General features: G+C 34.4%; 2 protein-coding genes across 2 annotated transcripts; one reads left to right on the forward strand and one right to left on the reverse strand.

Moving 5' to 3' along the window:
• The first annotated feature begins 638 nt into the window (after window positions 1–638).
• LOC133183477 (serine/threonine-protein kinase ULK3-like) lies at window positions 639–13,619 on the forward strand. The gene is made up of 13 exons (XM_061318434.1): window positions 639–792; window positions 1,689–1,829; window positions 2,267–2,387; window positions 3,644–3,748; window positions 3,938–4,081; window positions 7,697–7,779; window positions 7,928–8,083; window positions 8,367–8,472; window positions 8,828–8,986; window positions 9,088–9,155; window positions 9,316–9,391; window positions 9,689–9,847; window positions 12,514–13,619. The coding sequence occupies exons 1-13, from the start codon at window positions 658–660 to the stop codon at window positions 12,531–12,533; spliced, it is 1,473 nt and encodes a 490-aa protein (XP_061174418.1). The 5' UTR covers window positions 639–657; the 3' UTR covers window positions 12,534–13,619.
• A 476-nt stretch (window positions 13,620–14,095) lies between these two features.
• On the reverse strand, window positions 14,096–14,638 carry LOC133182548 (26S proteasome non-ATPase regulatory subunit 10-like). Its single transcript, XM_061317396.1, has 2 exons — window positions 14,605–14,638; window positions 14,096–14,439 (listed from the first exon to the last, which is right to left on the reverse strand). Exons 1-2 carry the CDS (start codon window positions 14,636–14,638, stop codon window positions 14,096–14,098), a joined length of 378 nt encoding a protein of 125 aa, XP_061173380.1.
• Between the last annotated feature and the right edge of the window lie 280 nt (window positions 14,639–14,918).

Here is a 14,918-nt window from a genome sequence, read left to right on the forward strand (position 1 = left end):
ATTTAACTTCATTTAACATTCTCTAAGCGATCATACATTATGCGTTGACATGTCGTATAATGCTTGGCAAATAACAACAGACAATATCCATACAATCTTAACAAATAATAGATAATACCGAATGGAACTTTAACTGAGTGGTGATTTAAATGAACATGTGTATTCTATTTTCGATATCTTAACCAATGTTTTACCAGTGATTATAAAATTGTTCAATTAAGCACGATTTAGCGCACCAAATTCACAGCACTGCTACAGATAAAGTTGCTATTTTCTTCATGGCGTTGATAAAAAGACGTGTCATGGTATCGCCCTACGATAAATGACCCGTTTCCTTTGTAAACAACTTTCCCTGGTTACCGCGTACTTGTGCCTCCATTTTTTTTTATGGAAACACATACAAAGCTATCAAAGTCATCATAACAAAGGCAGTATAATTGACTTGAAAGCGATATCATTAATTTCACTTAAAGTGCGTCCAATTGTTTGTTGATACATACAAAATTTACAATATCTATATATCTGAGTTTCGTGAACTTTCGATTACAAGAAATATCAAATTACTTTTTTAGCACCTATGCTCTTCTGTATTTTACAGAAAACCGGATGTTGGAGTGTTCGATCTTCTATGTAGGGAGGTAGAAAAATGACAACGCTATGTCTCGGCCAACTTCGGGAAGACCAATATCTGCAAAACCTGTACCCGTAGTAGTCCCAAAACTTTCTGGATACGTGTTTACAGAAAAATTAGGAAGCGGTACCTATGCTACAGTTTACAAAGCGTATAGAAAGGTGCGATTGTTTGTATGTAGATCAGGTCGATATGTTGTTGTTTACGTCAGGTGATTCTGACTGTTCTCTTTTCGTCTGCTAGCAATTTACTTCACAGTTAATTAAAGAACTGAATCAGATTTACTGGACAATGTCATATGAATGGAACACTCCATCTAAACATTTTACAACTGATAATTTTCAAAAAATGGAACTAGGAAGGTCATGTTCAAACTAAATAGGCCTACCTCTTCTTAGACTTAGCCTAGTTTCATCTCGAAATCTGTTTCTCTGTACCTGTGTCGATACGTTAGGTCAACCAATACTGGCATTTAACTGACGGATGAGAGAGCATGTGAATAAAATTAATCTGAATGAAGTCGGAGTTTGAAACCTTCTAATAATGAAGGTGCGGACACAACTGCTTCATTATGGCTGGTTATATTCCTAGTAATTTAAAGTTGTAATGCATGCACATTTTTTATCTGTAAAGAAATTTGTCTTTTTTTTCTTTTTGTAATTGCAATGTAGAAATGGAAACATATACATTCATATTTTATCAAATAACCAATAATGATAGATAGATTCCATTTTTCTCCTCTCTAGCTCTTTCTCTGCTCTCTAACTCTTTTTTTCTCTCTCTAAAATATGAACTGGAATCTGACTCTCTCTCTGTACTTCATTAGAATCAGAATCTACTAAATATCATACCCAGCCATTGTAATTTATATACAATTATGTTGCAACATATTTAAATGTCTTGTCTAATATATATAGCATTCCATCTTGGATGTTTTAGACTCACATTTATAAGTTTAATCCCATAACCGGAAGGGGATGAAAAAATAATGAATTTGTATAAAAATACTTTGTATTTATTATAAATATATATAACTTATTTTTCATAATCATTTCAGAGTGGATGTAGACAAGTAGTAGCTATAAAATGTGTTATGAAAAGTTCCCTAAATAAAGCATCTACTGAAAACCTTCTCACAGAGATAGAACTACTGAAGAAGTTGAACCATGAAAACATTGTCAGGCTTGAAGATTTTCAGGTATATTTACTCATAATTATAGTAAATGTAAAATGCCAATTTCTCATTTAATTGAACTACACATATTTTGTTTTGTTAATGTCATACATTTTTCATTATTCTTTCTAGAATCGTGTTTTATTTAGTCAAAGCTATTATTAATATATATATGCAATCAAACTGCTGTACTCTTCAGTATTATTCATCTGAATTAATACTGTATATTACATGTATTAGCAATCACAAATTGACAGTGCATATACAAATAGTAAACTCACTAAACTGATAAGAAAGAAAATATACAAGTGATAAATATACAGTGTAAGGAGCAAAAGCTTAAGTAAAAATACTGTCTGTTTTTCAGGAAAGACAATTATAATTTTTTCGTAACACAGTGAATGCTGTGGAATTTTCCCCGATTTTTTCACAATTTCTAATACATAAAATTCTGCTTATAGTGGGATGACCAGTACATTTATCTTATCATGGAGTACTGTAGTGGAGGAGATTTGTCAAACTTCATACGATCAAAGAGAACACTACCTGAAAATATCCTCAAGCGATTTTTACAACAGATAGGTATGATTATGTACAAGCAGATGATCTGTCAAAGGAAACACTTTTTATGCCCCGCCGTGAATATGGCCAGGGCATATAGAGTTTGCCATGTCAATCTTCCATCCGTCCTTTCGTCTTTCTGTCCTTCCTTCTTTCTGTCCTTCTGTGGAACTATACAACTGTATCAACATTTTTTGACCTTGACCTTTCCTTTGACCTTTACCTCACTTTTTAATTAGTGTTTAGCTCAGTTTTAAAAGAAACCATTTAAGAGAGTGTAATCAAAAATCATATGCTGATACATACTGATGTAAGCTATTCAACTGCATCAACAATTTTGACCTTGACTTTTCTTTTGACCATGACCTCACTTTTCTTAAATTAGTGTTTAGCTCAGTTTTAAATAAACATTCAGGATAGTGTAATCAAACTTCATATGTTGATACATACTGAAGTAAGCTTTTCAACTACATCAATATTTTTGGACCTTGACCTTACCTTTGACCTTGACCTCACTTTTTTTAAAAACTTTGTTTAAATTAGTGTTTAGCTCAGTTTTAAAGAAACCATTCAAGATATTTTTTACCAAAATTAATATGCTGATATGTATTAGTGAGAGCTATTCAACTGCATCAAATACTTTTGACCCTGCTCTTTCCTGTGACCTTGACCTCACTTTTCTTTTATTTGCATTTTGCTAAGTTTTAAAGAAACCAATTAAGATATTTTTATGTAAGCTTATGCACTAACATGTATACATAATTTGGTGATCTATATCTAATTTTTTAGATATAGATGAGATATTCTCATCAAACTTCATACGCTAATACATGTACAAATTTCATGTTGCATTACTAATATACACTCATGTCATGGCATTCATGTCCTGTGGACATATTTCTAGTTTTTAATCATTTGAAATATCCAACATACTTTTAAAGATGGGCATGATTTTTTTGAGAAAAAAATGTACATTTACTTCTATTTGTTTCCAAAAGAAAAAAGTCACTAGGAATTGCCTATTTGGATGTGTATACATGTATCAGTAATTTTTTAAGCAAGGAGCTGTATTTTTAGAATTTTACTTTGCTGTAAAAATGTGATAATAAATATTATGATAATTCTGCATGTATTTTAAACCTTTTTGATCAATTAGACTAAAAAATATTAAGTATAATATTTTATCAAAAGATGGATTTGTGTATCATAGAATGTAGAGTACTGTATAAGAATTCAACATTTGTACAAAATGACAGTGTTGTTTTTTTCTATTTCAGCAAAAGCCATGCAGTATCTGCATGAATTTAACATAGCACACATGGACCTCAAACCCCAGAATATACTATTAACATCTCACTTGAACCCAACTGTTAAAATTGGAGGTAAATTAAATGAAGATGTATTTTATTGAAGAAGATTTATTTGCAGTACATTGAACTTGTCTGTATATATAGATAATTTTCAATGGATGAGGATTTAGAAAGAGTTATATCCCAATGGCCGTCATATTGAAGGTCAATTTGTAATTAATTTACTGTATTACAGAAACAGTGTATTTGATTACCTTTCAGATTTTGGTTTTTCCAAACACTTGTTCCAAGGAGATGAGCTGCATACTTTGAGAGGATCTCCATTATACATGGCCCCTGAGATTATCTGTAAAGGCAAATACGATTCCAGAGTAGATCTTTGGTCTATAGGTGTAATTGTGTATGGTATGTGTGATGTAAATAGTTTGTATAGTTCATTAGCTCACCTGAGCCAAAGGCTCAAGTGAGGTTTTCTGATCAAAATTTGTCTGTCGTCTTAGTGTTGTCATTGTTGTTCGCATTGGCATAAACTTTTCTCGATTTCATCTTCTACTCCAGAACCTCTGGGCCAATTTCAATCAAACTTGCCAGAAAACATCCTTGAGTGAAGAGGATTCAAGTTTGTTCACATGAAGGCCACACCCTCTTTCAAGGGGAGATAATTAAGGATTCGTGTAAATTTAATGGCATCTTTTAAAAAATTCTTCTCAAAAACACTGGGCCAGAAAAAATGAAACTTATTTGAAAGCTTCAATACATAGTGTAGTTTCAGTTTTGTTAGCTCACCTGAGCCGAAGGCTCAAGTGAGCTTTTCTGATCACATTTTGTCCGTCGTCCGTCCGTCCGTCTGTCCGTCTGTCCGTCTGTCTGTCTGTCTGTCCGTCCGTCTGTAAACTTTTCACATTTTTGACTTCTTCTCAAGAACCACTGGGCCAATTTTGACCAAACTTGGTACAAAGCATCCTTGGGTAAAGGGGAATTTAAATTGTTAAAATGAAGGGCCAAGTCCCCTCACAAGGGGAGATAATCAAGAGAAGACAAAAATAGGGTGGGGTCATTAAAAAATCTTCTTCTCAAGAACCACTGGGCCAGAAAAGCTGAAACTTATATGAAAGCATCCTGGGGTAGTGTAGATTATAAATTGTTCAAATCATGACCCCCGGGGGTAGGGCGGGGCCACAATAGGGAATCCAAGTTTTACATTGAAATATATAAGAAAAATCTTAAAAAATCTTCTTCTCAAGAACCACTGGGCCAGAAATACTGAAACTTATATGGAAGCATCCTGGGGTAGTGTAGAATCTAAATTGTTGAAATCATGACCCCCGGGGGTAGGGCAGGGCCACAATAGGGAATCCAAGTTTTACATTGAAATATATAGAAAAAATCTTTACAAATCTTCTTCTCAAGAACCACTGGGCCAGAAATACTGAAACTTATATGGAAGCATCCTGGGGTAGTGTAGAATATAAATTATTCAAATCATGACCCCCGGGGGTAGGACGGGGCCACAATAGGGAATCCAAGTTTTACATTGAAATATATAAGAAAAATCTTTACAAATCTTCTTCTCAAGAACCACTGGGCAAGAAATACTGAAACTTATATGGAAGCATCCTGGGGTAGTGTAGAATCTAAATTTTTCAAATCATGACCCCTGGGGGTAGGGCGGGGCCACAATAGGGAATCCAAGTTTTACATTGAAATACATAAGAAAAATTTTTACAAATCTTCTTCTCAAGAACCACTGGGCCAGAAAAACTTAAACTTATATGGAAGCATCCTGGGGTAGTGTAGATTATAAATTGTTCAAATCATGACCCCCGGGGTAGGGCGGGGCCACAATAGGGAATCCAAGTTTTACATTGAAATACATAAGAAAAATCTTTACAAATCTTCTTCTCAAGAACCACTGGGCCAGAAAAGCTGAAACTTATATGGAAGCATCCTGGAGTAGTGTAGATTATAAATTATTCAAATCATGACCCCCGGGGGTAGGGCGGGGCCACAGTAGGGAATCCAAGTTTTACATTGAAATACATAAGAAAATTTTTTACAAATCTTCTTCTCAAGAACCACTGGGCCAGAAAAACTGAAACTTATATGGAAGCATCCTGGGGTAGTGTAGATTATAAATTGTTCAAATCATGACCCCCGGGGTAGGGCGGGGCCATAATAGGGAATCCAAGTTTTACATTGAAATACATAAGAAAAATCTTTACAAATCTTCTTCTCAAGAACCACTGGGCCAGAAAAGCTGAAACTTATATGGAAGCATCCTGGAGTAGTGTAGATTATAAATTGTTCAAATCATGACCCCCGGGGGTAGGGCGGGGCCACAGTAGGGAATCCAAGTTTTACATTGAAATATATAAGAAAAATCTTTAAAAATCTTCTTTTCAAGAACCACTGGACCAATAAGCTGAAACTTATTTGGAAGCATCCTGAGGTAGTGTAGATTCTAAATTGTTCAAATTATGACCCCCGAGGGTAGGGCGGGGCCACAATAGGTATATTAAAAGGGTGGAAATCTGGTAAAGAACAGCATGGTCGAAGTTACTCAGGTGAGCGATGTGGCCCATGGGCCTCTTGTTTATATCATTACTCCTGGGATTAGGGCAGGGCCACAATGGGCGATCAAAGTTTTACATGGGAATACATGTGTATATAGGAAAAATCTTTAAAAAATCTTCTCCTAAAGAGCAGCAAAGTAATGATTAGTCATATTGATATGGAAGCATCCTCACTTAGTTTCAAGCTTGTTAATGAATCCCAGGGTTAGGGCTTGACCACAATAGAAGATCAAACTTTTACATAGGAAACAAGGGAAAAATCTGTAAAAATTTTTTAATCCATGATTAGTCATATAAATACATGGAAGAATCTTCAATCTGTGTAGATTCAAATTTGTTCATTTAAATCATATGCACCCTCCCCTGCCCCTGCAGTGTGGTGTGGGGGGGGGCACTTATCAAAACTGAACTGATTTCTGCTTTTTTTCTAGCCGAAGTCCTCAGGTGAGCGATGTGGCCCATGGGCCTCTTGTTTTATTGTCTTACCAAAGTTTTCAAAAATGTCAAAAATTTTAGACATTGATGATAACTACAGAAAAAAAGTTTATTTTATTTTTTGAATTTGTGTCATATTTTTATGCTATTGAAACCTGTAGGAGAGGAGGTTGGATTTATGGATGTTCAGGGTTTCATACATAAAGTTAGAATTGCATATATGGAACAAGAAATTCATATTTGCATCTTAGATTTAGCGAAGAAAAAGCTCAATATAGATTTATATCAAGGTCAAAGGGTATTTGTTGCCGCTAGCTGTTTTTGTTGATAATTTTTTTGGTTCTGTGCAACCTATTGACAACAGTCAGGATGTTTTTTTAAAAATATTTTTACCATGGGTTGGTCTGATGAAAGAGCTAAGTTGGATGGGAATGTTAGCAGGATGTGATCAAAGGGTCTGACTCTTCTGCTTAAAATATTTTTATTTTGGTTTTTATGGTACAACTTTAAAAATACTTTTGGGCAAGATCATAGAATTTTCAGTTTAAATATGTTGTTCAGGCCATAAAAATACATGTATATAGGGGTTGTAGTCTACAACTTGTACAAGCCCTGAAATGTGAAATTTCTTGGGGAAAAATTTAGTGTTAAACCTAGAATTGACAGATCTTCCAGTCCATATCTCTGTAAAGAATGGATTGTGGAATTTCAGAGGAGGATGAATAAATTTGAACCATTTTGACAACATTTTGTCAGCATTTGCAGTAGAAAGTATTTTTGTCCTCAGTAACTATATTGCAGGAATTTCAAAACTCTAGGCATTTTAGAATTTTCTTTTGGAGACTTTGATAATCATATCATTTAGAAATGATCAAAGTTGAAGAGTGTTGATTAATTTATGTGTGTGTGTTTTTTTTTAAAGTAAAATCTTTATTAAAGCTCTATAATGATGCACAGCTCTGATACTTTTCATATAAATTTCATTTACTTGAACATCTTTTTTTTTTTATAGAATGCTTGTTTGGGAGAGCCCCATTTGCTTCAAGGACATTTAAAGAACTCGAAAACAAGATATGGGATTCCAAACCTGTGGAGGTTTGTTACTTCATGTAAAAGAACTTGCCTTTTTAGAACAGAATGACTCTTTTGATTGGTATGATCCATCAGTTTCTTGTTCATACACAGCATATTTAGATTTAAGAAAATGAGATGATCAAAATTTAAAGGTGTAAAATATTTGTAGATTCCATATGGAGTTAACATATCTGAGAGCTGCCGTGACTTGATTTTGAGACTACTGAAGAGGAATCCAGAAGAGAGGATAACGTTTGAGGAATTTTTCACACATCCATTTGTAGATTTAGAACACTGTGCTTCCAATGAGAGCTTATCAAAAGCAGTGAGTAACATGTATATCATGTATTTGGTTGTAAATTTCATTACATATACATATACCCAGTTTTCAACCTTAACACCTGTCCATCAGCCCAAGACTGACAATATTTGGGAGGATCAATAATTCACTTAACATGCTTCATGAAATAGGCTGCAAAAAGTGTCGTGGTTCAAGTCTTATGAACTTTTAAAAATTAAATTCATTCCTTAATGAAAGGATTTACACTGCTTGAAATTTTACAGTCATCATACTCTACAAGGGAGTTAACTCTTATATTTAATTGCAGGTTAATATTGTTGCTAATGCAGTGAAAAAAGATCAGAATGGAGAGTACAAAGAGGCCATAAAACTTTACTGTGATTCCTTAGAATATTTTGTTCCTGCTATTCGCTGTGAGTCATGAATCAAATAACTTTAATAAAATCTTTAGAAAGATTAACTAGATGGTCAGAGTATTTGCTGTGAGTCATGAATCAATTAATTTTATTAAAATCTTTAGAAAGAATAACTAGATGGCTGAGATATATAATTGTACGTAACAAATGAATTATTTAAAATTTGAAATGTTTTAACTTGTGCATCATTAGTAAAGCTTAATTTCAAGTGTTCATCTCAAGTAGTTTTTAAAACCACTGTAAATAGAAATACACATGTAATTGTACAAGCAAAGATATTGATTATCATTAAGGATATTGTGAATCCTTTAATATTAAAGATGATTTTAAAAATTATCTTATTTTTAATCAGTTGAGAAAGATGAGAAGAAGAAAGAGGCCATACGAGTGAAGGTGAAAGATTACATGAACAGGGCAGAGGAACTAAAGAAACTGATGAAGCCGAAGAGACCCCCTCCTCCTGTAAATGGGGTCAAACGAACCATCTCAGAGGACCCCATGGAGGAACTCAGTAAGCATCTATCTGATTTCAAAGAAAAAAGTTTCATAAAGGGAGATAACCTATTTAAATGCAACTTCAGTTTTCCCACAAATATGCTCCTCTATTTGTAGTGGAATTGTGTAAAGATAATGAAGAATTAACAGCAGCTATGACACTTATAAAGGCAGCAGATACAGAGGTATGTAGATCTTGATTTAATCAGAAGTAAGGTTTTAATTCTAGGTAATAATATATATTGTATTTTATTGTGCACACAGATCTAACAGTTCTTCAATTTTGCAGTTTAATAGTCTCCAACATTTATGAATATTTTCAAATATGATTTGTTTTCTCCCCAGAATTCACAAGAAAATTATGAACAAGCACTGAAACATTATGAACTAGCATTATCAACATTCATCAAGTACCTGAAAGGTAGAGTGAAAAACAATTATTGACTTTATTATTAGAGCAATCAATTGATATACATGTATCACTTATTCAGCTATAAAACTGTCACAATTGTATTCATGGAGGTTAATTGATGTGCACTGCTATTTAAATTATAAAAGTAGCTAATTCAAAGGTAATGCAGAAATCATGCCTGCAGATGCCATACTTCCTAAATGCTTTACACATGTTAAAATTCTTTAGTAAAGTTATTGGAGAAGGTGGAAGATCAGAGGATACTGGGATTACCTTATTCAGAATGTCAGAATGATTGCATTTCAGAGGAAAAGCCTGGTCGTAGGAAAGACCTTATCGGTAAATTATCACATGGTTGGATGGATGAGGCAGAGAAAATCAAGACCTTTTTGTCTGTTCGTGAAATGAAGACGGAGGACACATCGGCCACAGAAGAGGAAAATGAAAAGAAGTTCTTTGACAATGGTAAAGATACTATAAAACCTGATGTAGTTATAAAATAAGACATATCTATAGCTCAACAGGCCTAAATTGAAATTTTTAGCAATCACTCATACAGTTTAAACCATCCATTATCAATTTTTGAAAAAAAAAATCATCAGTTTATTGTGAATTTGGATGTTTTATTCATATATGGAATCATGTATGAAACTTAAGTCATTGGGCAGTGGTGGTACTTGTATATCTGTGTATGTGTGCATGTTTGTAACAGAGAAGTTTTGCTTCCTCTGGCATGCTAGTTCAATGCTCTACCAATTAACCCACTAGCCAAAGGTACTGTAGAGAATCACACACTACCACATGTTGGTGGATGCAGGTGCGGATCCAGGAATTTTTACCAGGGGGGTCCATCCAAGTCCTAAAAAAAATTCCAACCCAAAAAATTCCTTGACAGGCCAAAAAAAAACAAACTTAATTCCCTTCCCAAAAGCCCAAATGTATTAAACCCAGAAAAATTCTTGACAAGCGAAAAAAACTAAAAACTAAACTCTGTTTCCCAAAGGTTAAAAACACCTATTTTGTGGTGGTGTTGGTGGGGTCCACGTTTTCTAGGGGGGCCCAAAGTCATTTTTTTCTTTCCTTCAGCATATACATTTAATAACTCTGCAAATTCAAGGGGGGGGGGGGGTCTGGACCCCCCCCCTCAGACCCCCTCTAGATCCATTCATTGGATGTGGGATGGAGTGTGTTTGTTTACTAATAATACATACATTTTGAAATAAAATTTAATAGAGCATACTTGCATACAACACATCAGAATGGGGAGCAATTAGGCTATCATTTGAATTTCAACTGAAAATTTTTACAAATGAATTTCACAAGAACAAATCTTTAAATACATCATCTGAACAAGCATTCTGAGAGTATTGCATTAGCAATACTAGTCCCCTACCGGCAAGTGTAATCTGGTTCCCGTTAAGAATTGAAAATGCCATAATTCCGTCAGAAATTAATGAAGCGGGACGAAATGCAAACTTATTTTATAACTAATCAAGGTAAAGCCACATACCAAAAATCAGCTCAATATCTATAAGCGTTTAGAAGAAAATTGCGGAAAACCCGTAAATATTGAAAAGGCCGTAATTCCGTCAAAAATCAATGAAGCGGAACGAAATGCAAACTTGATCTGTAACTCTGCAAGATACACTCACATACCAAAAATCAGCTCAATATCTGCAAGCGTTTAGGAAAAAAGTGCAGAAAACCAAGTGGGACAGACTGACAGACAGACAGAGGGACAGACAGACAGACAGACGGACAGACAGACAGACAGACGGACAGACAGACTCAGAGGAAACCTGTAGTCCCCTCCGGTTTCACCGGTAGGGGACTAAAAAAAAAACAATTTTATTAGACTAAAATTTAGCACCTTCAATAATATTAAGATGATTGTACATCATGTTCCCTTGGGATGTGAAAGGTACAAATGGGGGCTCAAATCTTAACTTGGGTATATCCCCCCCCCCAAAAAAAATCATTTAAAAAGTTGCCCCATGCAACCTTAAATCAGTTATCATGTAACAAATAGGATACATTTGTATACTAAGGCGGACCCACAATATTTTACAGATTTTTTAAAAAAGAATAACTTTGCTATAATTTATCAAATTATTATTATGGTAAGCCACTGCATGGTTTAAACTGTTTCTTTTCAATTTATTTAATTATTGGCCTCTGGAGACTCACAAGTTAGGATGTACCAGGTATGGGCAAAATCAAATTACATTGCAAACAGGTACTTGTAATCATCTTATATACATTAACCCTAATTTGTTTATTTCCAAGGGGAAAGTAAATTGTCTGATGTAAAAGCTGTGGCTCTAGAATATTTTGACATTTTACTTCTTCTTTGTTTGAGGATGGGGAATAACTTGTACATCTGATTATAAGTGCATTTGTTAACAAAGCACAATGATAGGAAGCTCTACTACTTTCCGAATCTAGTGAATTTGGATTTGGTTACATTTACCTCCAGAAGTATCGGTAAACTCACTTGAGCCAAAAGCTCAAGTGAGTACCAGTAAACTCTCTTAAGCCAAAAGCTCAAGTGAGCTTTATCTGATTGAAGTAATGTCAGGTGTTTATCTGTCTGTCTGTTGGTCTGTCTGTAAACTTTTCAGTTTTTAACTTCCTCTCCAGAACTACTGGGCCAATTTCAACTAAACTTGTTACAAAGCATCCATGGATGAAGGGAATCCAACTTGATTCAAATGAAGAACAAAAAATTAACATTGAAATATACAGGGAAAACATTTTGAAAAATCTTAACAAAACAGCAGGGCTCTTATTAGCCAAATTAATCATTAGTCAAATTAATATGCAAGCATCCTCAGGTATAGTACAGATTCAATTTTGTTCACATCATGCCCATGCTAGTTATATTAAAATTGAGACTGCCCCCATGTTGTGTGAATTTAAGTACAGTTTAGAAGTGCTAGGAATAGGTCACAATATGGGATCAAAATTTTTCATGGGAATAAAGACAGGTAAAATCTTTATAAAGTCTTCTGAAGAGGAGGGCAAAGATGAGCATTTTAGCCCATGGTCCTCTTACATAAAAACTACTCCCTGAAAGCCACCATGAACTGATTTCATTAGTATCACCTTTGTATATGCTTTTGTTCTTTCAGAGAAGTGTGGAATACAGTAACCACATTAACAGTTAAACATGGGGAGAGATTCTTTCCCGAGAAAACAAGATACATTTTGTGAAGAAATTGGGGAACAAATGTTATATTTAAAAGAGAATTTTGTAACATTTTCTGCATTTTAAATGTTTTATTCCTGATTGGTTTAATTCTATGTCAAGTCTGATTTGGATTTAAGCTCATGTGTTTTAAAGGCAGAGATTTTAAGCACCGCCTTCAAAAATACCTGGTCTGTGTATCCCTGTCAATCAAGTGCATTAAGGTACATCATTGTGTGCTAAAACGTGATTGACATTTACTTACAAGTCCCTGTGTATACACTGTACACCTTGTCTGGCACTCATGGTGACCTTCAGATTAACTTTTGATCCTTTGATATTTACCACAAATGGTATAAACAATAGAGAAGCTGTATTACTATGGAATTTTTAGCTTGATAATATATATACATACACACCTTTAGTATTTGAAATAATTATGACATCCTTTATGGTAATATATGTTAAAATTTGGTATAACTTTCTTTTTCAAAGTTCAACAAATACGTTGAATAATAATATTTTTTAATGGGTGAGGATGCTTTGACACACATTCAATTACAAAATTATTGAGATCTTTATTTACAACTTTTTATTTCTAATTTAAAATCATCTCAGAATTACAACACAGGTAAAGTTTGACTTCTTGGGTACTCTACTGTGTATTAAATTACTTCCTGTGTGTAGGGATTATAGGAGACAAATGACCACAGGTAGACTGCTAGCCCTCAAGGCATTCACACCTGTACAAAATAAGCCCCTCCCTCACCTGGAATTTACCACCCCGTAAAACATCTCTGCCTTTAACTATTTAAAATACAGTATACATTGTACAATAGCACAAGTTATATAGTTCTGGTCTATACTTAAATCCATACATGTAGTTTGTTTTCTAGAACATTTGTCATACAAGTGCTTTCAAAAAATATTCATTTTCAACTAAGTATGATTAATTGTAAGAAGACATTTTCTCTGTTTTAATTACAAGATTTAAATGTATGTGTAAATTTGTATAATTGTATGTATGGCTGTGTTACCTCTGCATGTTTATATGTATGCATTAAAAGAAAATAACATATATTATTTGTTATTCAATAAATTTTGTTTTACATTTGTATGACATATTTATTTATTATACATGTAGTTTAAAAATCATTTGATGAATCTTTTTTAAAGTAATCTAGAATCAGACTAAATTCATCATAGGGGCCAAGATCAATGCATTCATCAAAGTCTCTGAGATGTCTTGTGTAGACTTTATCTTCAACCAGCAGCTGACTGCTTCTGGCTAATGAACTGACAGACTGACCATCACAGGTCACCTGTTTGCTGTCAGCTCCATTCTTCACCAAGAAGTATACACAGGGAAGAGGGTTCCAGCCTTGTTTATTTACATAGGAAATATAGTGAGGAAGCATGTCTACATATTTTTCTACCAATGTTGTATGTCTTTGAAGGGATGCATAGTGTACTAGTGTATTCTCATTTAAGTCTTTTTCCTCCGAAGCGAATCCCATTGCAGTCAATTAATCGATAAGGTCCGTATTTCCACTAAACACAGCTCTGTGTAAAAGAGTTCTCCCCCTTGAATCCCTAGCCTGGATGTTCCCACCAGCATTCAGAACCAGTTCAAATTGCCTGAGGTTTCCCTTGGAGCATGCTTTGTGTAGAAATGTTATACTTTTATTGTCAGCTGCATTTGGATCTGTGCCACTGAAAAGTAAGAGTTCTGCCACATCATATGAATCCTGATCTAGCGATACATGTAATGGAAGTCTTCCTTCTGTGTTGGAGGAGTTGGGATCAGCACCAGTCTGTAGAATGATCTGGACTATATTTACATTGCCACCCTCAGCTGCAGCATGAAGAACTGTAATGAAGTGTTGCTAAGTCTATACCACTTTGGAATATATCCATAAAAATCTGACAATTACCACTTAATGCACTTTCAAATAGACATTGTGTGGTTGGGAAGGTCCCTAGTTCCCTCAGCGTGTTATAAACTTGTTCCCTCAGCGTGTTATAAACTCCTGACCCTGAAGGCAAGCCCACTCCAAAGCCTTTTCCATGTTTCTCTGTCCAGCTTTGCTTTTTCATAAGATTTTCAACAATGGATGGATTTTTACCTAGAACTGCACATCTTAAAGTCTCAAAAAGTAAATTTTTTCCTAATGTTTGAAAGTAATCGTCCCCAGTGGCATGCTGCATCTGTGGCCCAGGTTATTTGATTTTCCTTGTCTTTCTTGTCTATGTCATATTTATTGTATTCTCTATTATAAATGGTAAAATTTTGATCTTTGGAACCTGTTGAGCTACACAGCAGTAGAGAATTCCTCTAGGATATCCCTC

This window comes from Saccostrea echinata, unplaced genomic scaffold (assembly GCF_033153115.1).
Source record: "Saccostrea echinata isolate AGI-Se365-2 ecotype Australia unplaced genomic scaffold, CSIRO_AGI_Sech_v1 ptg000009l, whole genome shotgun sequence".
NCBI lineage: Eukaryota > Metazoa > Mollusca > Bivalvia > Ostreida > Ostreidae > Saccostrea > Saccostrea echinata.